This window comes from Mus caroli, unplaced genomic scaffold (genome assembly GCF_978045245.1).
Source record: "Mus caroli unplaced genomic scaffold, Mus_caroli_1 scaffold_8, whole genome shotgun sequence".
NCBI classification, from domain to species: domain Eukaryota; kingdom Metazoa; phylum Chordata; class Mammalia; order Rodentia; family Muridae; genus Mus; species Mus caroli.
Window position 1 is genome coordinate 1,094,174 of NW_028227263.1, and position 27,316 is coordinate 1,121,489.

General features: G+C 48.9%; 1 protein-coding gene across 6 annotated transcripts in view; it reads right to left on the reverse strand.

Annotated features, from left to right (window-relative positions):
* Positions 1 to 27,316, reverse strand: part of Shank2 (SH3 and multiple ankyrin repeat domains 2) — a 453,640-nt gene that overhangs the window by 152,720 nt on the left and 273,604 nt on the right. For all 6 annotated transcript variants that reach the window (XM_085841131.1, XM_085841128.1, XM_085841127.1 and 3 more), the window contains one exon: positions 8,894 to 8,969. In XM_085841131.1, the coding sequence (XP_085697257.1) occupies positions 8,894 to 8,969 (76 nt within the window). The remainder of the gene's footprint in view (positions 1 to 8,893; positions 8,970 to 27,316) is intronic.

The following is a 27,316-nucleotide window of genomic DNA, read 5'->3' on the forward strand; positions in this document are numbered from 1 at the left end:
GTGCTCTGGGAAAGGAAACCCTGAAGTTCTAGAGTCCCTAAGTCAGGTCCTAAACACCAGGAAGGGCTGGGGGTCATAATGGTTCATCTCTATTATCAGCCTGCTAGGATTCAGAATTTTCCTATGAGGCACACCTTGGTGATATCTATGAGGGTGTTTCCAGAGAGTGTTTGTTGGCTTATTTTGATTGGACAGAGACTTTACAAACTCAGGCTGGCCTGCAACTCTTTCTGTAGCTTAGAATGACCTTAAACTCCTGATTTTCCTGCCTCCACCTCCTGAGTACCAGGAATATAGGTAAGAGCTACATCAGCAGGTGTATGCAGTGCTGAGGCTCAAAGCCACAGCTTGCTGAGTGGTAGGCAAGCAATATACCTACCCCACTGAACCACATCTGTAGCTTCCGCTAGAGAGGCTTAACCAAGAAGACACTCCCTTCATGCGGGGAGCATCACCAGATGGGCTGGGGTCCCTGACTGAATGAAAAGGGGAAAGAAGAAAGCCAGCCAGGCATGAGCATTCCCGCCCCTTCCATTTCCTGGTGGCTGACAGGGACTCAGTTGCATGTGGCATTCCTGGAACCTACTTCTTCATCCCTGTCAATCACCTGGCCACCCGTGTGCTCACTCCAGAGCAAAATACGTAGTCCCTCTGTGGTGGGACTGTGTTAGTTATGTATTGTCAACTTGACACAAACCTTGGGGAGCAGGAACCTCAATTGAAGAATTATCTCCATCAGACTGGCCTGTGGGCAAGTCTGTAGTGCATTTTCTTGATTAACGATTGATGTGAGGGGAGCCAAGCCCACTGTAGGAAGTGCCACTCTGGGAAGGCAAGCCTGCCTGGGTTGTTTACAAAGCAAATCGAACAAGCCAGGAATAGTAGGGCAGTAAGCAGCAACCCTCCATGACCTTTGCTTCAGTTCCTGCCTCCAGGTTCCTGCCTTGAGTTCTCTCAAGGATGCGCTAACGTGTAATATGTTATAAATCATTTCTGTCCCAAGTTGCTTTTAGTCAGCGTAGTCAGGGTGTTTATTCATAGCAACAAAACTAGCCTAGCAGGTGTGTAAGAGGAACTAGATTTATCTTTGTTTATGATCTCTTGTGGGAGCATGCAAGGAGCATGTCTTCCATCATTCTTTCTGGTTCTGACTAGAAAGAACCTACATTCTACCTAGGCTGTGCCTGGAGGGCAGCCACACACAGCGGCCTCTGTGAACACTGGCACTGGCCGGTCTGCTCTCAGAGGCACTTGTGTGAAGTGTCAGAAGCTCACCCTGCCGTGAAATGAAAAGCCCTCGACCAGTGACAAAGTGGGAGTATAGACAATTCATACAGGTGGCTGGGAAGTGGGGAGGGTCGCCTGCAATACGGAAGGGGTGATGTAGAGGAGATGCAGGGAGATGAGAGAGGAGAGCGAGGGAGTGAGAGAATGCATGGGAGAGTGAGAGAGTGCATGAGAGAGCATGAGTGAGGGAGAGAGAGCAAGAGAGTGCAGGAGAGAGCAAGGGGGAGAGGGGGGGATTGAGCAAGAGAGAATGTGCAAGGTTGCTGAGTCTGAGGGAACTCAGGAGCAGTAAACATAATGTTTGAGGGGAGTCAGACTAAGGTCAGTATGTCAAAGCATCAAGATCTTATGGAGACAAAGAAATGCAGACCCTCCTACAAACTTCTGGAGAGGAGAACAGAGGGGCAGAGAACTTGGAACAAGGCTCTGAGAGCACCACACTTCCACACCATGAAGAGGCCAGTGAGTGACTCTAAGCCTGGAATTTTAAAGGTAGAGACTGCAGACAGGGGCATTTACACTGCAGGTCCCTTTTGTTGAAATTGTTAGGGGAAAACTGAGTGAAGCAGCAAAGGAGTCTCTCAGGAGTGACTCACATTTTCAGGATGTACCACACAGGCAGGAAGGAGGGATGGCTAATGGCTTGCTAACTAAAGCCCAATTCTTCTGCTTCAAAGGGAAAAATAAAGGCAAGTAGAATCCCAAAACAAAAAACAAAAACCAAAACAAAAAAACCCTTCATGCAAGAATCCGTCGTATGACGCTTAAATGTGGGCTGACTTTGAATAAGAAGAAAAGGAAAAGAGTCTGTTGGCTTGTGGTTCCATGAGGACCCTTCTCGTGCTCATACGAGGAACTGGAGCCCTGCTCTTGGTGTGGATGTGAACGGTCATGTTCTCTTAATGCTTTCCACTTTTTTTTTAGCTATTAGTCTAGTTGGACTGAGAGAAACTAAAAGATGTAAATATGAATAAAAATATAAAATATTATATCAATGAAATATAAATATTAATGCAAACAGGAAGTAGTGCCATGTTTACTATTAGGGCTGCGGTGCTTGTGTGTGTTTTGTTTCCGGTGGTTTCTAGCTGCCCTTCATCTCCCCTCTCTCTTCCTGCCCTTCCCCACACCCTTCCTTCTCTGCTTCTGCTGTTGTTATGGTCATGGTTGAATTTCGTCTTTGTCTAGAACAATTAGAAATAACAACAACGACTCAGTCTTGCGGATAGGTGGAACTATGATCCAGGTTCTCTCCAGCAGAGTCACGGCAATTTCATAGTGAAAAGAAGACTCGAGATGAGGTTACTGTAAAGTTGGAGTAACCAGGGGAGGACTAAGGAGGGAAAGTCAATGGAGCACCTGGGTGGGCAGCAAGGCCCTGCCGATGAGGCTGGGGAGGGAAGGGTGGCCTTTCCATTCTCAGCATTGTCTGTGTGTCTGTCTGCTTTAATGGGTTGTTGATTGCCTTTCTTAAAAACACAGCTTAGAATTTCTGAAGGGGGAAAGCAACTTAAACTGAGAGTCCTTGGTCCCAGGAAGCCAGCTGCTAGAAAAGCTATGAAGAGTTGGGTGTTGGGTAACATGGGGGGCGGGGGGAGAACCTTCGCAATTCTTGTAGTGAACTGAGTGAGGGAAAGAGGCTGAACAGGAGAAGCCAGGCCCTCCATGGTGCCCATTAGGACGAAGCCCCAGAGCACAGTGGCTTGAAGGGAGACCATGATAGCCACAGTCTGGGGTGTGTTTCCCAGGGAAATGGCTCACCCACATGGAGGCCTGTCCCTTCATATACATCACACTGGGAGTCTGGAAGAAGAGCCAGCCAGGTGACAGTGCCAGCTTCTCCTCGATCAATGCCCTCAGGGTTCCTGTCCCACTTAGTTACAAACATTCACCAGAGCACCAAACCCTGTCAGAAAAATACAAGTAGAGAAACACACCTTCAAAAGTGAAACCACAGCCTATGGAATTGGCTCAGCAGTCAGGGTGCTTACTATGTACTCAGGAGGACCTGAGTTCAGATTCCTAGTCACAAACATAAAAGCTGGGCACGCCAATGCGTGCCCAGTAGCTCTAGCACTGGGAAGCAGAGAAAGGGGTGCCATGGCCAGCCAATGAGAGACTATACATCTAAAAAGGAGATGAAGAGAGACTGAAGAAACACTTGATCACACACACACACACACACACACACACACACACACACACGGTCTCTTTTGTAATTCCAAACTATGTCCCTAGGCAGCAGCTTTGCAAATGCCACCATTAATTACCTGACCCAGTCATCAGCCAAGCAGAGGATGCTCCCTTCTGTATCTGCCCTGTACACACTCAGTCTTGGCACTCTTTTCTTCAAGTCTGACTAAAAACAATAGCAACAAACACAAAATAATGTTGGAAGAAAAGTGGGGCAGTCGCTCTTTCTTACCATTCCTCCTTACTAAGGGCGATGCTCTAGAACACACAGCAAGAGGCGTCAGGGGAAAGCCAGGTGCCCACCGGCAGCACTTACAGCTTGCAGCCCACTGGATCTATACAGTTCAGGCCTCTTGGTGCTGCAAGCCCTTAACACTTCTCTCATTCATTCTTAGCATGAACCCAACTGGAGACAGGGAACAGGTTGAGTGTGTTTCTGTCTTGCAGATAGCAACTCGGAAGACTCGGAGACAGGTGAGCTGCCCAAGGTCACAGGGTGACTCAGCTCGACAGTCTGGGAGGGAACGCGGGCAGTTTCCATTTATCTTTTTTTCAAGAGTTTTAAAAGGGTTTGTGGAGACTGGGAAAATGGCTCAGTCAATATTCGTCACACAATCATGGTGCCCTGAGTCCAGATCTCCAATACCCATACAAAGCTAGGTGTGGTAACACACACCTGTAATCCAGGGCTGGAGTGAGGGGAGAGTGCTTCACAAGACTCCCTGGAACACACTGACCATCAGACCTTGCTAAATTTGTGAATCTCAGGCTTGTGAACTGCTCTGTTGCAAATAATAATAAATAAATAATAATAATAATAATACACACATAGAAACACATACATACTTAAATAAAATAAAGCTTAAAAATAGTTTTACAATGAAATGAATGGTGCCAGAGGAATATACTCAAATTGATCTTTGGTTTCTGCATGTATGAGCACACATGTACTTGTATCCCAACCCCTACACACCCATATGCACATACATGAATATGTACACAGAGCATACCCCTCCCTCCACACAGAGGCTTCTCACAGTATCACATAGACAGAGTCTTTCTCTTAGAAAGCCTCAGGAATTTATCAAGAGAGGTTCTATCTGGGAAGAATTCAGGGGCTGGGTGGAACAGAGTAAGGAGGGGTCTGTTCTTCACAACCTACTATCTCCTAAACATTTTGAATCTTTTACCAAGTGCCTATTTTCTATTACCAATTCAAAACTGTACGAATGGTACTTGAAAGTCTTGGGAAGAAGTAGGTGCGGGTGGCAGGTAGTCACCTGTTGAAGTGGCACAATCTGTTGCCCTTCTCCATCAATCTCCAGGAGGAAATTGGGTTTCCTGAGGAGGAGGAGGAGGAGGAGGAGGAGCAATAGTGGTGGCTTGCCTTGGCAGGCATTCAGGAAGTGCTCCTTCCAAGCAGGCTGTGCAGTGGCTATGCAGCTGTGTGTGGTGGGGACCATGAGGACCTTGCTGCTAGTTAGTCCCGGGCCTGCTACCCATCCACTGTCTCACCAAGTCCTCCCTGGTGAACCTCAGAGAGGGTGGAAAGCCGCTCCACCTTGCTTGCTCTCATCCATACCCAGGGCCCTGTTCATTCCAATGTCACCTCAGATCCATCTCCTGTGCTATCCTCTCCTGTGCCAGTGCACACAGTTCATGCTCGGCCTAGATGACAGAGGCAGTCCCCTCACTGACCTACATTCATTTGTCTGCTTGTCTCATGGTCAGGTCACACGGGCTCCAGTTCCTCTCCACTAAGTGTGGTGCTGACTCCCCAAAGCCCATGGCTCTTAGGCCATCAGCCTCTGTGCATCCCTTGTTCCCCACAATCTCACATTCTTGGCCTGCTCCAATCTCTTTGCAGTTGCTGAGTCCTGTCTGGCTCTCTCAGCTCTGGGAGTCACCTTAAGTTTGCTCTCAAGGACATTTGCTCTGGCCTCAAACAGCTTGCTCTGCGGCTCAAGGGCTGCCGGTCTCCTCTGTGGCTCTCTGACTGACCACCCAGGGCAAATCTCTGCTGTGACTTTACTGTTTGTCTTCACTAATAACACTACCATCTTCATGAGACTGATGAGATTTCTCTTGTTGACCTCAAAAATCTTTGTGTGTGTATTGTGTGTGTGCATGTTTATATGTGTATGCATGTACATGCATGTTTACCTGTGTTGGTGCATGTGTGGTTGAATATGCACATGTATATGTACCTGTGGAGGCTCAAATCTGATGCTAGATGCTTTCTTCAATTATTCTCTGCTAATGCCGGGTCTCTCGCTGAGCCCAGAGTTCTCCAGTTCCGGCTAATCTAGCCAACCAGCATGCCCTAGGGCAGATTCTCAACTTGTGGGTTTCAAGGATCCAATAACCCTTTCACAAGGGTTGCCCAAGATTGTCAGAGAACACAGATATTTACATTACAATTCACAACAGTAGCAAAATTATAGATAGAAAATAGCAATGACAATAATTTTATGGTTGTGAGTCACCGCAGCATGAGGAACTGTATTAAAGAATCACAGCACTAGGAATGTTGAGAATCCTTGCTCTAGGGAATCCCATCTCTGCTCCTGAGCATTGGCTTACAGGCAACCATGGTGCCTGTCAAGCTCTTTATGCAGGTTCTGGGGACAAGAACTCCAGGCTTCACACTACACGGCAGGCACTTTATCCACTTAGCCATCAAGTATGACCTCATGATCTTTAACTCGCAGAATAAGCAAGTGTTGGTGGCTTACTGGTTAGACTGACAGAGAGATGAGTGGGGTAGATCAAAAGGATGGATGTGAGTAGGTAGATGACGACTAGTTATGATTAGATAAATAGATGGACAGATAAAGGGAGGGAAGGATGGAGGCAATGGATGAATAAATGGATGGGTTGATGGAAGGGTAGATAAAGGGATAGATGGGTGGGTGGCTGAATGGGTGGGTGGACTGATGGATGGATGGACAGGTAGAAAAATAGATGACGACTGAATGGATATTTAGATAGATAGAGGGATGAAAGAATAGAAAGATGTAGGGATAGACGGATGGAGAAGAAAATGGATGAATAGATGGATAAATGGACAGACAGATGGATATAGGGGTGTATATATGAATGGGTAAATGAATGGATGAACAACCAGGTCATTCGACTGATGGATGGGTGGGTGGGGAGACAGAGACAGATGGATGTATGAGTACTGAGTGGAAGAATTGACGTGTGTATGTGTGCATGCATGTGTGTATTGTGTATGTATGTGTATATATGAGTATGTATATATGCATATATGTATATGTATGTATGTATACAGATGAATACCTGTGGTGGTAAAAAATAATGGGTGGATGAATGGAGTCTGCTCAGTACACAGCAACCGCCGAGGTTCCTCTGCCCACCCATGTAGCTCCTCCTGGTGCTCCATGCTGATGAGACAGGGACCCAATTAATGAGGAATGAGGACTCGCTGCTGTCACCTCATGTTGAGATGTGCTTTTAACACTGACCCTCAGGTACCTGCAAAGCCTTGTACAGTGGTGGCCCCAGGACCTCTGCTGTCTGATTCTGACTATCGTATCTATTTCTAAATCCCTCTCATGTTCCCCTTGCAGATGGAAGAGAATCCTAAGGCAAGAATCAGGTGGAGCAACTGGGCACACATGCTAATGCCTGGGTTTATTTTAACTGCTGACCTCTTCAGCACTGAGCCTCTGGGCTAACTTGACACATGAAGGGGTGGGAAAGGGAGAAAGCTTTCAACTGATTCGGAAAATGCCTCCATTGAGCCTTACTTCCCATTGCACTTTCTTTAATTACATTAGCATCTGCAGCAAGACAGCCTCAGCTGTTGGCGCTTGCACAGACCATAGTCACGCCACCCAGAATGGCTAATTGACCAGTGGGGTGATGCGACTCCTGGGTCTCCCTGCGCTTTTGGCCCTTCCTAATGAGCTGATGAGTGCATTAAACTGCAGATGCCTGTCCCCGAGGATGGCTGCTGCCTGCTCAGTCAGATGTGAGACATCTAGCCTCTCCTTCCGATGTCCCTTCCAGGGCGACATGACCATTGGGGTTCTTATGGTTTGGGAGACCATCTGTCTCTCCACCCATGAATTCCTGGTTCTACCTGCCTTGCAGATCCCTGCCACGGTCAAAGCTGTCTCCCTTCCTAATCCCTACATGTGTATGAGCAGTCTTTTGTCAGTCACAGAAACAGTGTTTTCCGTCCCAATGGTGCTCTGGGCAGCAAGAATTTGATATTCACCAAGATTTCTCCTCACACACCTGACCCCAGGTGATTGTGAGCAGAAACATGTTGACCTCAGGTGGTCCCAGGCACGGCTTCACACGCAGGTGTAAATGCATGGAGGCTGAGGACTCACACCCCACCCCCCTTGGCCTCTTCTCCAGTCTCCATGTTTTTTCTCCAGTGACCTTGCTTTACTAGGTTGCTGAGGCTGTGACCAGGGCATGGTAGCTGGTGCTGGTGAGATGGACAGATAGACATGTGACCCTTGTTTGCTCCAACTGAAATGGCAGGTCAAGAGAGGCCCACAGCTTGTCCAACTCTTCATCATGGGAGAGCTATGGCTGACTCCTAACTATTGATCTAAACTCTTCTACACTCTGCTCAGAAGTTGCTGGTTGGCCCCAGTTTGGCCCTAATCCCCAGATATGCTTCATCAGAGGCACAGCCTGAGAGTGGCCACTGCTTGGAGCCTTCCACCTTAGGTTCTCCCCACCCCCACCCCACAGGGCCCACTGTTCCCTACCTGAACAGCTCTTCAAGTAGCCACAGTAACAGCTTTTCCTAGACTCTACTGGGACTTATGGCGCACTGGCTCTGCCTGGATCTTCCTTGTTAGATGAACATATGGGCTAAGGCTACTACTGACTATGGCCACCTGTAAAGGATCCATTCTGGCCAGGTTTCCCAGTAGCTGCTCGAGCAAGGCTTCTGTGGGAAGATTCTATCCTGAATCCTGTGGCAGCCATACCATAGGAAACACACAGCTTTTTACAAACTCCCAACCCATGAGCCTAGAAGGTCTGCTTCCCTGGGGCCCCGCTCATCAAGGAGAACAAGATTACCTGAACAAGAATGCGGGACACGGGGTGAGGTGTAAGCCCAGAGCCAGGAAGGCCTAAATACCTGCTGGAGGAAGCCAATCACTCTGCTTCAGGGTCCCTGCTCATGCTCCTTCTCACATCCCTATTGTTTTATCTCAAGGATGCCATCTTTCCCTCCTCCTTCAAGCATGCTGCTCTCTCTCAGGGGCTTCCTCCACAGGCCCTGTCTGTGACAGGTTCTCCTGTACAGTATGGTTGCCACAACCCCAGCAGAGGTGGCACATGAATAACAAAGCACAGAAGGCACCGCCCCTCTACCCAGGCATGAAGGAGGTCTCCAGAAGGCAGAAGCATGCCTTACCTGGCAGCATCAAAGCTGTCATAGGAGCCCACCGTGTAATGCCGGAAGAGCTTCTTGCTGCGGTCCGCGCGGGTTTCTGCAGAGGGAAGAGAGACACCGTTCAGCAAAGCCAAATCCCATATCTTGCATGAGCAAAAGGCTAGACCTTCCTTTTTGGCCCCAGACAGGGGTGACACCCTCTACATAGGGACAAGCATGGGAGATGGGGCTGATTTGGGGGCCCAAGTTTGCAAAATGTGGGGATGCTGTAAATCTTGTGCCTGTTCACGGAGGGGCAAATGAGGTACTGCAGAACAGGGGGCCATAAGCCTCCCAGTCACAACAGTGACAGCCACTTCCTGTGGAATCTGCTAGCCCCGCTAGCCCAAAGGATGCTACCCAGGCTGGCAGGCCCCTGGACATCTCAGGAACCTCCAATGATGGCTTTATCCCAGAGAGACATGATCAGGATGAATATCCTGATGATGGTTGCTTTCCACAAAAAAAAAAAAAAAAAAAAAAAAGACTAAACTAAGCACACACATGATTAACGCTTCTAATTAAGCCTCACTTTCCTGACTCAGCAGATTCAGATGAAAGATCGGTGGGAAATGATATGACTGTTGTAATTAGATTAGCAGATGGTAACAGGGCTGGGGCGGGGAGGGGAAACACGTGAAGATGCATCTGCTGGAAGCACCACAATACACAGAGAGCTTCAAGGTATTTCCCCTCACCGACAAGAGTCCCTGCCCTGCCTCCTTCTGAGGTCCTGTGGAACTTTGGGAGAAATTAAGCAAATGGCTTAAAGCGAAGCCTGAGCGCTGAGAGTCAGGTGAGCCTCAGTTCAGTCTCTCCTCTCATTCCAAGGTCAGCGTGGTTATTTGTTTAACTTTGCCTTCCCAGTGCAGGTTAAGGAGAGAGGCCCCAGGTCTTTACCCGCTAAGAGGCAGAGACAGAACACCGCACTTCTTACAGAGTGGGGAGTCCCCTCCTGGGGTGGAAGGAGCCATGCCTGAGGTGGGAGCTAGACTTGCATTTCCCAGCTACCCTGGCACATCATTAGTTCTCTTCGACAGACAGGTTCCACTGTCCCTCACCTTTCTCTGTGCCAGCTCCAGGCTTCCAATGCCTTCCTCAGCCATGACAATGCCACCCCTCCCTCCACTGACACTCACTGAGTGCTTCTGTGTACTCAGGTCCTACTGGGAGCACCTCTGCTGTACCCAGTCAAATGCTACCATGGAAACCCAGTGAGGGACATACACACAGCTCAGCGACCCCTCTTCCTGTTCACTGTCCTTGAAGGCCAGTCCAGACTGTGGGTCCCCTCCACAAGGGCAGTGTCTTATTTAAGTTAAAGTTGAAGGCATCTTGGTAGTTTAAATGTCAGGCTGTGTGCTTTACATCTCTAATCAACCACTCCTTGGCCTCGTATTGAAGGCACACAGCATGAAGGCCATTGGTAAAATGTGCCAACAATTGCCAGAACTATCCCCTCACAATGCTAGTGGAAAGCAATGGCATTTGCAAACAAAACAAGCAATTTCAGCTTTAGAAAATGTACCCTTTCAAATAGTAAACGGATAGCTCAAAGCTAGATGTCAGGATTATAAATTTGTCACTCAGACTTAACATTAGCCACACTTGTGGCACAGCCTCAAACACTTGCAAGAGTCTCAACTGAGTGATTGTCCTTATCAGGTTGGTCTGTGAAGATGTCTACAAGGCAGTGTCCTGATTGTCTTCATTGGCGCAGGAGGACCCAGTCTACTGTGGGCACACCATTACCTGGTCATGTAGTCCTAGTCTGTCTAAGAAAGCTAGCTGAGCACTAACTTGAGAGCGAGCAAGCAGGCGGGCTCCCCAGGGTTTCTGCTGGCGTTGGCTGAGAATGAATTCTTTGGTCAGGGGTAATGCTGCATGGAATTGTGAGCAGGCCTGGCTCCAGGGCTCTGCCTTGAGTTCCTGCCCTGATTTCCCTCAATGATGGACTGTGTCTGTCGTGGAAGTTTAAAATCATCCCTCCCCACCTCAGCTGATGTTGGTAACAGTTTTATTGCAGCGACAGAATGCAACTAGAACATAGATACAAAAAGGGGGCACTGAGCGGCAAGATGCTGGACTACAGATAGAAGATAGTAAAAGGGGCTCTCATCCTCTGGGGGCTCTCATCCTCTGTCTATGCCTGTCACTCCCATGCTGTCACCATATGAATTATAACAGCCCCGTCCTTCTCCTACATAACCTGTGGGCATCTATTCACAAGGAGCGCAGGGGTGACTGGGTACATTTGACGGATGGCATCACCGAAACCAAATCACACACCTACCCCATGTCACTCAGGTTGTCCAGATCAGCACCCCAGACAGTGCCTTCCTTCTCTCTGTAGGTTGGGTCAGGGACCTACATCCTGGGCTGTCCTCAGGGCTCCAAGATGGGGCATTACCTAGTTTCTCTGACTCATCCTGACTTGTGGTTTGAGGCAGAGGCCATGAGGGAGGGACCCTCATGAGCTAATAAGTGGCTTACTAAGGATAAAAAGAGAGACCTCAACTAGCAGCTTTCCCAGGCTTACCACTTGATAGCCTGTGCCATGTGTGGGTAAGGCAGAAGTCGCCAGCAGTAGGAAGGGTGTGCACCAGACACAATCCTTAATCTTAGACTTCTGGCTCCACAAGTGGAATGACTTTGTCCTTTAAACATCACCGAATCTATATGGTTAGTTCTGACCACTGCTTCTCTGCTCATCACAGATTGCTGAAATAATCAAAGGCCCCATCACACAAGGAGCAAATCACTGCAGTGAGAACTTGTGGACGAGGAACACTAGCCAGGCTGGGGATGATCTAGCCAAGCTGGGCACACCTGCCTCACACTTCACACCAGTGAAGGAGCCCAAGTATACTGGCCTTCTATGACAGGATGAGGTCCCCAGGGATCGAATCACCATGGAGGGAAACACGGAGGTCTGACTTTCCCTGGGACATCCCTGCTCAGGTCACGCATGCGCCAGGGCTAGGAAGGGTAAGTGAGACATGAAGCATAGCTGCCCACCGAAGTGCCCGAGGACAGCTCCTTCCTAGTATTGCTCTGAGTTGCTCTGGTTGCCTCCATCTCATGTGGCTGTTCTGTACTGGTTGTCTAGGAAACCAGTGGGTGCTCAGAGTGGGCAGGGCTCGGGAGGGCCAGAGGGCACAGGGCCAAGAACAGAGAAGCAGATGTGGAGTAGAATGCATGTGCACATGTACAAGTGTATATTGTATGCCTGTGTGCCTGTTCATGTGTGCCTATGTACATGTTTATGGAGGTCTGAGTGCATATGAATGTGTATATACATATACATGTGTATGGGAGACCTTGTATGTACAGGCTCATGGTGACTGTATTATGTAAGGGTGTGCATACATTCATATAAGCATGTCTGTGAGTGCAGATGCATATAAGTATACATGCAAGCACATGATTGTGTGGCAAAGCATGTGTATGCAGGTCCATGGGAGTGTGTACACACATGCATATGTGAAAGTGCATGTATTCATGTGTATGTCTTTATACATGTGATTCTATACATGTGCACATAAATGTATGCAATGTACATATAGGTAAGAAAGGAATGTGTAAACAGGTACATGTGTGGATGTGTATTTGAGCATGTGAGCACAGGTAAATGTGTACATGTGTGTATGTGAACATACATGTGGATGAGCATCATCACTGCCATCACAACCATCATCATCACCACTACCATCACCCTCATCTTCATTACCACCATCACCATCATCTGTTGGAGTAACCATTTTTACATTGTGTGAAGATGTGTCTCTGTGTTTTCAATTGTTAATTCTGTACCAGCAGAGAGCTAAATGCTGGCAGGATCCTGGAATTGTTATTTCTAAAGCCCATCACCAGCCTCATCTTTTGTAAATGTTCGTTCTTCCTCACTAGTCTAGAGGCAATCTAGAATTGTACCTGATTGGCTATAGTAAAGATCTGACGGCCAATAGCTGGGCAGGAAGTGGAGAGTGAAACTTGAGAGAGAGGAGTTTTGCACAGTGGCAGTATCATACATAGCCAATGAGGTTTATCTGAGGCACGATTATTGCTAATTGAGAGAGAGAGGAGGGGGACAGAGAGGGGAGAGAGAGAGAGAGAGAGAGAGAGAGAGAGAGAGAGAGAGAGAGAGAGAGAGAGAGAGAGAGAGAGGCTTGAGAGAAGAAAAGAAATGTGGGATATTTGCCAGCAGACACCGAGGTGAATGGACTAAGTAGAGTGGAGCAGGGAAGTAGAGCTGCATCTAGCCACGTGGCAGGATGCAGTGCCAGGATTAGTCAGGTTAAGCATGATAGCTGGCTGGGAGGCTGCCTTAGCGAAAAGGCCTAAGCTTTAAAATATTAAAAAGCCTCTGTGTCATTATTTATACTGCTGGTGGATCCAAAAGTCCCAGTATAATCCTCCTGAAGTCCTCCCCTTCACTGCAGCAGATTCCCTGCACTGCTCTCTGCTGACAAGGCGCTTTACTAGTGATCCACATCATTGCTCGTCCTCCACCTGCTCCAGTCCTCACATAGCAACCAAGCAGGCAGCCCATTTCCTGTCTCCACCTTACAGAAGCGGCAGGGTGTGGTGATTAGGGATGAGGTTCTAAAGCTAGACTAGTGGAGTTCAAAGTTTGGCTCTGTCACCAACTGGCTGTGCCGTTTCTTCTCACTTGTGATGTGGGGAGAGCCCCAGCCCTGCTCACACAGAGGCACCTGAGTGATTAGAGGTGCTGGGCAACGTAGCACATGGGAAGTGTGTGTTATGCTGGCTATAGCTGTCACATGTCACACCTTAGGTTCAGAGTTTCTGTTTTCCCAAGCCTTCTGAAGTCACATAGCTCATGAGAAGCAGTGTGGGCCTCCAATTCAATCATCTGAATACAGATGGCCATACTGTGGATATGCCCTCACCCAGCTTCTGTTTTGACCTGGGATAGATGGGTGGGCTGGGTGGTTCTTGGGACCCAGTGTTTATTGTCACCAGCTTTACACTATATACTATGTGCTGACCCCTTCTGGAACTCCATAGGGTACACAGGACACAAGTAAGAAACTCCAGAACAGGCAGGGGAAGCAGGAGGCCTGAGGCCCATGGTGGACAATGGCCAGGACAGATGAATCCCACTTGGTTCTTCAGGGAAGCACCAGCTCATTTGAACCTGGCACATCACCCCCAGGCTGTGGCTATTCCACCACTTCTCTATGCTTGCTAAAGAGGCAGGAGGCCCTGCTGTCTCTACTCAGTAGACCCGGTAGAGATCTCCAGTTCTGGGCACTAGTAGTTGGCATAGGACTCTTGATGAGGCCACCCCTGTGACCTCATCTGGTGCAAGGTTCTTGCCCTGCTGCTGTGATTCCCACTTATGGGGCCTCCAAGGGTGGCCTGCCTTGTGAGATGATGCACAGGCAGGACAGCACAGGATCCAGAGAGAGACAGTGAAAGGAACAGACAGACAGAACACAGTTGGAGCTCCAGAAAGTTCTTACTTCTAACACGTAAACCCACTTACTGCCATTTCTGCTCCGATGTGATTTAGCCTCCAATTACTGGCAGCACAAGAGCTTGGACAATACATGTATGTATCAGCCATGTATACTGGCCCATCAACAGCTAGAGGACAGGACCTCGAGGGAGCAGCCAGCCACGAGATGGCACTGTCATAGAGTCTGTGCCCACACATCCTCACAGGAAAGTTAGTGTTTTCTTTTTGCCATATGAGGTTCCTAGCAAGATGGTGTCTCAGATGCCAGGGCATACCCCCAACCTGTGAGTACGTCAAGATGTGGTCCAACTTGGTCCAAGCTTTATGATGGCCTCTGACTCCACCAGTCCTATCCAGTGACCCTCAGCCTGTGTATGGAATGCAGCCTTTCTCTGAAACATTCTGCAGCCTGGGTGCTGGGTAAGCTTGCTCTATGTGAGGTGGGGATAGTGAGTATTGGAAGAAGGCACATGGCCCTGCTACAGAGGCCCTGGGCTGTGACCTGGAAGGTCATGAGAGTCATTGTTATATGCTTTTTGTATCTCTTACCATCTCATTCCTTAGCTCTCTGATCCAATAGACCTCTTTCTAATAGTATAAAAAATATATTTATGTGCACACCAAATGTGTGTAAGAGCCAGAGGAAGCCAGAAGATGCCGGATCCCTTGTGACCAGAGCAGGCAGCCACTGGACACGGGAGCACCAAGTGCTCTTAACTTTTGAGCCATCTCTCTAGGCTTCGGTGGACCTCAGATAATAGAACCAGCCAATGTCGAAATCATTGTAGCATTCCACAACATGAGCAACATGCCAAGAGCTTCGTAGGATAGTTGCCCATGAGCACAGAGCCCACATTAGGGCCATCACTGCTCTCAAGGAGACTCCAAGGAACCAGTGTGCACATGGCACAGATGTATGGCAAGAATGTGAACTGTCTTTGCTGTTCCTTGCCCGACACTTGTCATACAGCATCACTCAGGGAAAGCTGGCTGTGACAGACATGTGTGGCCTTTTCAATTGTACAAGGCAGGCTATTCCTCCACTTGGGCTCTGGCCCTGTACAGCTACATCTCTGTCAGCAGCACTAAGAGTCGTGACAGTTGAATATAGCAGAGACCTGATAACAAGACAAAGGCTGAGTGGGGATTTCATCAGGATGAACCCCAAACTCACCAGGAGCAAACAGCCTAGTAGAGGAAAGGAATACGTCTTGACATAGCAGGCAGCAAACCTGAGTTCAAATCCTAAGCATTCGTATGTATGGGTGGCATGGCCACACATGCTGTAACCTCAGTAGTGAATGGGGAAGAGACAGGTAGATTCTTGAGATTCATTGACCAACCAGCCTAGCAGACAATGGAGAGCTCCTAGTTCAGTGAGAGACTCTATCTCAAATCGGGAAGGTGGAGAGTGATAGAGGATACTCAGTGTTTCCTTTGGCTTCCACGTGCGCACACATGGGTGACTGCACACACACATGTATCTAGCTGGGTATTCTACATGCACAGTGTAGAACACATCCCTTTGACTGAAAAGAAGGCCCCCTTGTGGATGATAAAGGGACAGACAAGCCAGCCAATCAAGAGAGAACTATTGCTTCCTTTATTGTATAGAAAGTTCTACAAGTTTCTAGAAGACCTAGTTCACAGCCAAGCCTCCTTTCTCACTCAGCATCAGAGTTCCTCACACAGCAGCTACACTGCAATGTCTGCAGCATCCCAGAGTTCAGGTCTCTTTATCATCCTGGTCCAAGGGATCACCATCTCTGACTTGGACTTGTGAAGTAGCTTCCTGTCTCCAGGTTTCCTGGTGATTTGTTCCACCTATCCAACCATGGCCCCTAGTGACTTCGAAGGAATGTGAATCCAGTGATGCTATCAGCCCTGCCCATTCCTGCATCCTCATCCCCACCAGAGTGTCCCTTGCTCTTTGCTCCTAGAAGACGAGCTGATTTGCATCTCAGGGCCTTTGCATTTGCTAGATTCTTCTTTCCCCAGTTCGGATTTCACTGTGCCAACATATCTTTGGCTCCTATGACAACCTGGCCACGTGGGCACCCAGGATCTCTGGTAAATGAGTGAACGTCAGAAAATTGGTACCTCCATCTGCTTGGTCTGTCTGTGATGGGCTTAAGGCTCTACAGAGAATAAGTTAGTGCCTCCTGGAGGCTGCTAGCAGAGTGCAAAGAGCCCGTCTGTACTGGGGAACCCCCAGTTCCAGCCCTGGACAAGGCAGTGACCAGGAGAAACCTTCTCAACGGGCCTCTGGGTGTTCCTGCCTCACCTAGAGAACAGGATGCTCGCCTTAATGGATGCCCTGGGTGGGTGCTCCCTCATGACACATATCCCAGGTTAATTGGGGATCTCCTTTTCCCGGGAGGCAGCTATGAGCCCTCCCCACAAGGCAGCATTTAAGCTGATATGCCCTAAAAACGCCACTCTGAGAAATCTACATGGAAAAATGGGGGGTGTGAATCTTTGGAAATTCTATTTCATACACCCCTTGGGATGTGTGGAAGGCAGCGACAGATTTCATGACAGTCTCCGATTGTCAGCAGTTAAAATAGCCCTTATGCAAAGCAACCAGGAGGAGGTGCCTGCAGCTTGGCAAGGAATCCAGAGTGGGGCATCCTGGGAGACTCTGGCCTCCCATCCCAGAGTGCCTTTCTGGAAAAGGGAACAAGAAGAGGGACTTTCTCCAAGACCAGTATGAGTAAAGACCAGAAGAATGTAAAGCCCTTCAAGCCACAGATATATTCCCTGAGGTAACCCCTCCTCTCTTGGGATGCCAGTGGATAGACTATGAAGCACATAAAACAGTGCCCCATTCTCTCCTTCTTCTCCCTCCTCTCTCCTCCCTTCTCCTCTTCTTTCCTTTTTATTCCATGAATGGGGATGGATTTCAAGGTCTCACGCATGTTAAATGAACCTTCCATCACTGAGCTATGCCCTGCCCCTGAGACAGGCAAGACAAACCTGAGCCTCAGTTCTTTCCTGGTCTTCTAATCAAAGCAGGAAAGGTCCTCTCAGCAACCTCAGGTTCCCACCTACAATGTTGTCTACAGCAGAGCCCACAACATAGGTATACAGAGAGAATAGGGTAAAGACATTTCTGCACACATCCCTCCCTAACACCCACTTTGGTGTCTGGCTTACATACAAGAGGAATTTATGCCCCCATATGATACCCTGCTTGCTGCTGCCTGAGCTGAGAAGGGTCTATATCATCCAAGCCAACTGGACACCATCCCAGGGCCCTGAAACAAGACACCTTCTGTTCCTGGACATCCTGCTCAAATGAGGACCCATTGCTGCACTGCAGCAAGTGGAGGACAGGGGTGGACTGGGGTCACACAGTGACAGAGTGCATGAGACTCTTGGCATCGATGATAAAGCCATACGGTCTCAGTTCCTAGAAGGACCCACTTGCCCCTGGGTTCTGCCCTGAGTGACTAGCCTAAAAAGGCCCAAGCTGAGCCCACAGACTGGAGTACATTTTGGCTTTTTTAGCTGTCCCACACGACATTCATATTCCCTTCCAGCCAATATCAGTTTAGGTAGAAACACTCTAGGGTTGTGCTTGCTGGACCATGCTGCTGAATGGATTGTTCTGGACATGGCATGGCTTTGAATTTCCCTGCCCCCTGCCCCCTGTCCCTAAGTGCACCAGGCCTCATGTAGCTATGGCTTTCGCACCCATGGATTCTATCAACCTAAGGTGTGTCTGAAAATATTTGAAAAACAGGGGCTGGAGAGCGGCTTGGTGGTTACAGGTGCTTGCTGCATTTGCAGAGGACCCAAGTTTGGTTCTCTCAGCACTTGTGCCAGGTAGCTCACAACTGCCTGTAACTCCTGCTCCAGGAGGATCTAATGTCTGTAGCCTCTACGGGTACCTGTATTAACTTGCACATGCCCACACAGAGATATAATTAAAATTAATGATGTTAAACTTTTTAAAAGACCATATTTGGACATTACTGTATGTGCACTGAGTGTGAACAGGTTTGTCTGGTGTTTACTCCCCTAAGCAACTCAGTACAATAATGTTTGCGGAGCACACAGACTGCACTGGGTGTTATGTTTGGGACTGACTTAAAGTATGTGAAAGGATTGCGAGACTTACATGAGAAGCCTTTGGCATGCTAGAGAAGGGATTAGAGTGCCAGGGGGCTCAGTATCTAGGGATGAGGAGGGGGTCCTGGAGCTAACTCATACTGGTCTTGGAGAAAGTCCCTCCTCTCATTCCCCTTTCCAAAAAGGCACTCTGGGATGGGATACAAAGGAATGTCATATTTCCTGTGACAATTAGTAGCCCTGCACCCATTTCCTGATGCCCCCATCCCCCTCAACCAGAATTCCTGTGGAGGCCATGTGATTGATAATTTTAGTTTACTTTTTGCTGAAGAGGTGGCCAGACAGAGAACATTGGGCACATAAGAGTCAAGTATCTCCAGTGTCTGTGTTAATGACAGGGAAACCCTGGGATGCTGCCCTGGATGCTGGCTGAAGACTAACTTCAAAGGCAGACAATTCCCTTGCCCTGATGGAGGGCACTAACCGTCTTAACCACTGGAGGGTCAGGTATTGTAGATGGGCCTGGTGCTGTTTGTATGTTGATACTAATTCCACTCTCCTGGGAGGGGTTGCAAACAAGGAGTGAGGCATACTCAGGTGACTTCTTGTGAACCAATCCCCTAATGAATAAAGGGGCCAATCACTGGGCAAGTAGGCGGGACTTCCAGGTTGGGGAGGGGAAGAGAGGAAGCAGGAGAGAGTTAGGGCTTTTTGGACAGGGATAGAGAGAGGACAAGATGTAATTACAAGTGTCTCCCAGTTTCAATGGCAGATCCCACCAGAGGATTTAGATTGAATAAGGCTTACAAGATTAGGATTTTAGTTGTTGCACCCAGCAATTGTGTTACCATTGTTCCTGAACTAAGTCTGTGTAGGTTTGCCAGATGTGCACCACAAAGGCCATGGGGGTTTTGAAGCACAGGGCTGTGTGGTAGCGACCTGCCAGTGGGGACTTAGTGAGCTGGGTGGAGATGTTTTGGAAGCTCTGTGCCAGAGAGTCTCCTCGAGACAAAAACAGGTCAGCCATTGATCAACAGTGCATGACTGGCTAGGCCCCTGGGGCTCAAGCATGGGAACATGCCAGTTCATTTTTTTTTAAATATTTCCCACAACAGTCGGGGCAATGATGCTCTGAGCTGGTCAATTCCTTTCTAGATACCTGAGTAGTGAATTTCCCTTGTTTTGATTGACAAGAAGCATAGAAACTATGGAAGAGATGGAGAGCAATGCTAGGCATGCAGAAGACAGTTTAATACAAAGGCTCAACTCCAAATGCATGCACTGTGCCTGAGGAACATGGAACACAGGGGTGTTAGTCTAAGTCTAAGCAACCAGAGCCAAGAACACAAGAAAGATGCCCCGGACCCTGGCCAGTTAGCTTGCATCTTCTACCCGTCTCCCTCAGAGGGAAGTAGGTCTCAATGGCAGTGTTGCTGAGTACTTCATCGGAGGAGGGTCCAGGAATATCCTCCTGAGGTCGTGTTTGACCCAGCCAGGACACACCAGGAAGTCACAGAAGGATAAAACATCAGAGGGGACAATGGTCAGGTGTAAGCTGAAGGCTGCCTGAGCACCTTCCCTGGGTGCCATGTACATTGACATCAGACCCAAGTTGGATGGATACAGCTGCTCCCTGGCTTACAATGGCATGAGATGACCCCAAGACCACCAGGCTATTTTCCTCTCCCATACTAACCAGGACTGGCCCTGCTTAGCTTCTGAGATCGGCTGTGGCTTCTACAGTTTCAATCTATGCCATGAGGCCATCGGTGCTTCATTCTCTCCGGCAGAGAGTTGGATGATCTTGCCCAGCAGGGGTTAGTGTGGATTCTGAGCATGGGTAATGAACGCTATGACTGAGCTTTGGAGCACTAGTTATTAGTACTAGTGACTTGTCTCATCTCGATGACAAATGCCCAACAGAGCAACTTAGAAGAGGAAGCGTTTATTCCACCACACAGTCAATCATGATAGGAAGGTGTGGTGGCACACATGTCACACTGCATCCATAGTGGGGGATCAGAAAGAGATTGACCCTACATTCAGGGCGGTTCTTGACCCCTCAGACCTAATCTAGAAGCTCCTTTACAGACGTGCCTAGAGGCTGGTCTCTGTGGTGAGTCTAGATCCTGCCAAGCTGTTAGTATCTTATCCTCTGTATCTTATCAGGTTTCAACTGTTAGTTGACAATCACGGTAGAATCCCACTGAGAGCCCAGGGGCAGTGGGGATATTGCTGTCCCACTCCACAAATGGGGATGTAGAGGCAGAGAGCCATGACAGAAAAAGGGTTGAGCCCCAAGGACCTGCATGAGCTGACAGATGGGATGCTATAAGTAACATGGGGGAATGCCCACATGTAGCCTGAGGGCTTAAGGCTGAGGTAAAGCTGGTAGTGGCTGAGTGTGGATCTCTGGGAGGGAGAAGGGAGAGGGCCCCTGATGGAGTGGGAATGGCTCTAAGACAATGGCTTCAAAGACTCAGAAGACTCTGAGGCGTTTATACTTCAGGATGGATGTCCCTGGGGGCCTGGAACACAAGAACTGCCTTCTTCTTGTAGTGGAGAAGGATTGTGCTGGTGACTCAGAGACAGGGCCAGAGGGGCAGTGGTGAGCCCATTTTCTGAGCTGAGACACTGCTCCTGCAGAACATGTCAGTGTCTGTGCCCTAGACACACCACTCCTTCTGAGACAAGCACTTTGGCTATTTTTGCCCTTCTTTCTATTGAATCCAGTCCCTTGCTTAGTTTTCATTCTTAGCTCCCAGCTCAGTCCCTTTCTGATGCTGTAACAATACCCAAGGCCAGGTTGTCTATAAAGAATGGAAATCAATCTCTTTGCCATTCTGGAGGCTGGGGAGCTGAAGACTAAGATGCTGGCTTCCTGGTGTGGCAGAAGAGCAAGAGGGTGCCATGTGCAGCCCCCGAATGCTGGACAGAGACCCACTCACATGGAATGTGATGCCAGGGATTTTTTTTTCAGCTTTGGGGGAACTATTCCAACTTTCTGCAAAGGGCTCAGGGTCTCTGGCTGACAACATGGCCAAGCTATTTGGCTCTGGCTCACCCGTGCTCTGCACCCGGCTCCTTGCCCAGGCTCCTGTGTCTCCTGTAAGTTTTAGTCATTCATTTATCTTGTTTTCTTGAGTCAGGGTCTTATTCGGTAGCTCAGGATGGCATGCAACTCACTATATGGCCCAAATTGGCCTCAAACTAATGACAATCCTCCTGCTTTAGCCTCCAATGTGCTGAGAGTATAGGAATAAGTCAGCCTGCTCAGCTTCTATGCAGGTTCTAAATCCAACCTCATTCACCCAACTCTAAGTGGGCTGAGGGGACAACTGAGGCCAGAGACGAAAACCAAAGATCGTGATGGGCTCTCTGTGAAGTGGGGGAGACACACAGCTATGGAAGAAGCAAGGCCTATTGCCAGGCCACACCCTCTCAGCTACCAGGGCAGGCTAGAACTCTGGGGGCTCTTTAGGGCTGAGCAGGTCTGGAGGGGTCCTAGGCTGGGAGCTAGTACCCCATTTTACAGACTGAAGTTCACCTTCACAGTCTGTATATTCTCTGCTCTGGCCATCAGACAGTCACAGTGACTTACCATGAGGGGACAAAGGCCTAAGGACTTCAGCACCCAGAGTCAGTAGGTACAGGACTCTGATTTGAAAAGAAGAGCAAAAAAACAAAAATGGGATCTGGGGAGCCACTCTGCACACAAGTATATCTCTTAGATGAGTTGCAGGACGTTTTTTGAGTACCTTTGGGTCCCAGGAACTGATCTAGCAGGGAGCAGACACAAAGGAGGCATCGTCAGACTGCATAAATGCACTGTGCACTACACTGACCTAATGACAGAGGGCAAATTTGGGGGCCTGTGGCCACACAGACCTGTCCTCCTACAGACTCTGGCTCAGTCTTCCTGGGTGACTGGCAAGATTGTAGTTAAGTTGTGGCCCTTTTTGAAGGCATTTCTGCAGGTGTTCCCTCCCATTCCCTACCTACTTAAACAGACTGTGTTCCTTGGGGTCAGCCATCCTCCTATCAGAGAGAGCTGTGGCATGTCAATCTCTCTCACATCTTATCACTGTGACTCAGAACTCTACCCTCTCTCTTTAAGGATGGTTGAGGTCACAGAGAGCTCACCCAGATATTTAGGGGCCTTAGGCTTGACAGACAGCAACCCAGATTCCATTAGTGACTTTAATTCCCCTTGGCCATTTGGAGTGGGACACCCATAGATACTGGGGACCAAGAAATGGCTATGTTCAAAGGCCACTCCTCTGTCCACCATTGCCATAGGCTGAGGCCATCTTTATAGGACAGCACGGCCAGAAGTGGGAGTCTTGTTCATCAGACTCAGAACCTGGGACTTAGAGACTCAGTACTCCGGGACTCAGAACTCTGTTAGAAGCACTTGACCACAGAGCAGTGGTTCATTGCCATCCTCAGCTACACAGTGAATGTGAGGCCAGCCTGGGCTGCAGGAGATCCCATCTCAAAAGGCAGGGGCTAGAGAGATGGCTCAGCAGTTAAGAACACTTTTTCCTCTGGTAGAGGACTAGGCTTCAATTCCAAGTACACACATTGTGGCTCACAACCTTCTGTACCTCCAGTTCCAGGGGATCCAATGCCCTCTTCAGGCCTCTACAGGTACCAGGCACACGCTGGTACTACACAGAGTGAAACATGAATTCACATCAAAAGCAAAACCAAAACAAACAAAATATCCAAGCCAACCAAATGACAATTTAAAACCAGACAGTGCCTGTGCTACCTCAGTGAGACCAGGGCTTGGGCTCCACGCTCTGGATCCTCCCCTTCCTCATTCAATAGGGCTGAGGACAGCATCTTCGCTCTGCTCCATGCTTTTGTGGGATGATCCCTTTAGCTGACAGAGCTCGCTCAGTACCAGCAACCCAGGCCCTGGAGGCTTTCCGTCTACTGATCAAGGCTGACATTCACCTCCCTGAATCTCAGTGGTTCCTAGGAGGCACGGCTGCCTCTGTGGTGAGATATGGCGCCAACAGACAGCTGAGACATCACTTTTGTTTATCCCCAGTTCCCTGGAGCATGGCATGCTGCCCTGGTGTATGCATGCATCTGTGGTGTGTGATGTCTGCTCATTCCCTCCTCCCTGGGCCAGCTCTGTGTCTCAGCATCTGGCTATGAACCCAGCAGCAAGCAGAGGAGAGATGCCTTCTTGAAGAGCCTCATGCTCTGGGATAGGGGAACAGGTCAGTCAGCACAGTGCTTGATGTGCGAACATGAGGACCTGAGTTTGATCCCCAAAGCCCACCTTAAAAAAATGCTAGGCATAGTGATGCACCCTTGTAATCCCCTCAGTGGTGAGGCAGAGACAGGCAGAACTCTGGAACTTTCCGGCCAGCTAGTCTAGTCTAATTGACTAGCTCCAGGCCATTGAGAGACCCCGTCTCTGAAACAAAACAAGGTAGGCGCCAGCAAGATGGCTCAGCAGGTGACAAGATGGCCTGACAGACCTGAAGATCCAGATGTCATGGCAGCCATTTATAATCCTAGTACCCTATGGTAAGATGGGAGGTGGGACAAGAGAACTGTCTGAAGTTCACAAACCAGCTAGCCTGGCATATGGAGTACAGCAGATACACCAAGAGAGACCCTTCCTCCAACTTCTAAAAGTTGACCTCTGAAGTCCATGAGCATACCACACACATACATATACCCCACACACATATCACACAAATATACCACACACATACCATACACATGTACACACACATGCACATATACACTACACAAATACATATACCATACATACATACCACTCATATGCATTTCATACATACAAACACATAAGTACACACACATGCACACATATCACACAAATACACATTCCATGCACGCATATCACACACATACACATGACACAAATACACATACCATGCACACATACCACACACACACACACACACACACACACACACATGCATTTCATACACACAGACCATAAACATTTTTTTAAAAACCAAAGTGGGGGCTGGCTGGAGAGATGCCTCAGTGGTTAAGAGCACTTGCTGTTCTTTCAGAGGACACAAGTTTGATTCTTAGCACCCAAGCCATGTAACCCAGATTCAGGGGATTCAGCACCTCTGACCTCTAAGGGCACCAACATTAATGTGAATATCCTGCCCCCATATGTATATATGATTAAATATAATAAAAGTAAGACTGAAAGAAAGATTTCTTTAAAAAGTCAAGTAGACAACACCTGAGGAATGACTTCTGAGGTTGAGCTCTGGCATGCACACACATACACACACACACACACACACACACACACACACACACATTGTCATGCACGCAGGCATGCACACACACAAACACATGCAAACACACATAGAACCTTTGATTCCCCCATGGTAGGCATGGATGTAGGGGCCAGCAGCGTCCCAGGACTTGCATCCATGGGGACCACTCAGGCCCTGTGCCAGAGCCAAGTCCAGCATCTAAAACCAGAGCCAGAAGAGGAAGGTTGCCAGCACACGAGCTGCTTCCCCCTCCCAAATAAACACAAACCACTTCAGAGAGGTGCTCCTCCCTGCCCCTGCAAAGTGGTTTTCTTCTCAGTTCTCCTGGGAATCTGCTAGCAACTGAAAACCTTTTATGAAACATGAGCTGAATACCGACTTAAGGGACTGTCAGGCAGCTGTCACTTTACACAGTGGTATTTTTTTTTTAACCAGGTGCAGCTGTGTTCCTTGCCCCATCAAAGACCCCCTGAGACATCAGGGCTCATGCACAGACAAGAGGGGCCACAGAACACCAGCTCCGAACCAAACCAGGGAGGGAGAGAGGGTCATGATTCCTCAGTGAAGGGCCCCCTCTCAGGCCAGTGTTCGGGCTCTCCTGGACGCTTAGGACACTCACATGTTGGAGAGCCCATGGGGAACTGGACTGTCAGCTCCCTCATGGTGGGCATGTGCTGTGGCTTCCTAAGATCATATACTGGAAGCATCGCTTTGTGAGTATGTTGAGACCGTGACAGATGGAACAAGGGGAAATCCTCAGTTCCTGGGGATTCTGCCCTCAGACTGATGAAGGTGGCTGTAAGGGATCCCAGGTTAACTCTGCTGAGGTCATTATGAGTGCGTTCTAAATTGGCACCAGCTTCCTATCTGGGTGTCTAAGCTTGTGTCGCTTTTCCTCGCTGTAATGACACAGAATACTCGCACATTGGAAATGAGGCTCCAGAAGGCGGACAGGGAGGGAGGGCTGGGAAGAAATACCATGACAGGGATCTTCTCAAAGTCATCACCTGGCCTCAGTTAGCACATGTTACACATACTGAACTAGTGTAGAATACATGAGATCCATCTCTGCCTCAAGCCTGACTAGACCAAGCCAGCTACTTAGGGCACCCAAACTCTAGCATCAAGCCCTTAACTGATCTTCTACAGAGCTTCCCCCTCACAGAATCAGAGGTCCCACCCCACTCTGTGCCAAGGCCTTTCTTCCTGAGCACATCTATATTGTGGTAGTCAGCAACTGCTTTCACGCATGGCTTTGAAGCTAAAAATCCATGCTCCCTCCTTTCCCAGGAGTAGCTACGGCCCTGGCCAATGAGATGGAGCAGGGTCTGCTGGGTGTGGCTTCCCTTCATCCCACTATACCTCCTAGGTCCTAGTAGTTTTTGAAACATCCCCTTCACTGGCTACAGGGTTTGGCAGCCACATCAACACCCTGGGCATGCTGAGGACAAGCAGGACACAGAAAGCCAGAATCCCAAGTGGCTTCACAGGTTTCCATGCCTACCCACATGTGACCCCTGACCCAGAGACTTCCAGGTATGACCCCAAGTCACAGGCACTTCTACCTGCATGGCCACACCCTGCTTCTTCAGCCACCAACACCCAGAAGAGAGTCATGCTTTTATTGTAAAAACTCCAATGAGAAAACTGAGGCCCAGAAATAACCCCATGACCTGCAATGGTCCTAGGGCATGCTACTGACTCACACAGCTGTCTCAAGCTTGTTCTATCGGGAGGCAGCTGGGCAGGACTCGATTGCCTCCAGAGTCATCTGCCTCCCGAGTAGAGGTCCTGGGATCCGAACCCAGATCAACCTGACTGAATGAATCAAGGTCACTGCAAGGCACCTAGAGCTTCTGTAGAGAGTAAATCTGAACAGTGAGCTGTTCCCTTTAAGTAACACTCCCACAATGCTGTATGAGATTTACTAGGAATACAGGAAGGGGTGGGCATCCTTGGCTTTGGGGAGAGGGGTACACAACAACCCTCACTTTCTTCACTTTGGAAGTGCTAGACTCATCTAAGGACGCATGGCTTCTTTGTCTCTGTCTCCCTTTGCCCTTCTGAGCTCAGCTGACAACTCTCTTGTGAGTGCCGGGTGCTCCTGGTGGTGACTATCAGCATCTCTCTTACCCACCTCTGCCCTCTTTGCTGTTCTATGGCCAAGGGGAACTGAGGACATTGAGGAGGGGGGTAGTAGCGGTTTCTGGGGACATTGCCCAGTGACCACCCTCTCAAATTGGTTGAACAAATGAATAGAGCCACTGGCTGTCAGTGAGGTGGTTTCTGTTTTGTAGTAATTAGAATGTTTGAATAAAAAAAAAAAAAAAAAGGAAAAATCAGCCCAAGAGACTCCACAAGCCTGCACAATCCACAGACCCAAACCAGCACTTTGAATGGAAATTACACTAAATGGATGAATTGGGTCTGATTTGCATGTGGCTGATTAGCTTGGCTGGGAGTGCCCTGCCAAGGTGGCCTCTGGTGTTCTAGGAGCACTGGTGAAAAGAAGAGGCCAAAAGGACAGGTGCCTCAGGCTCCAGCAGCCCAGGGCTTCAC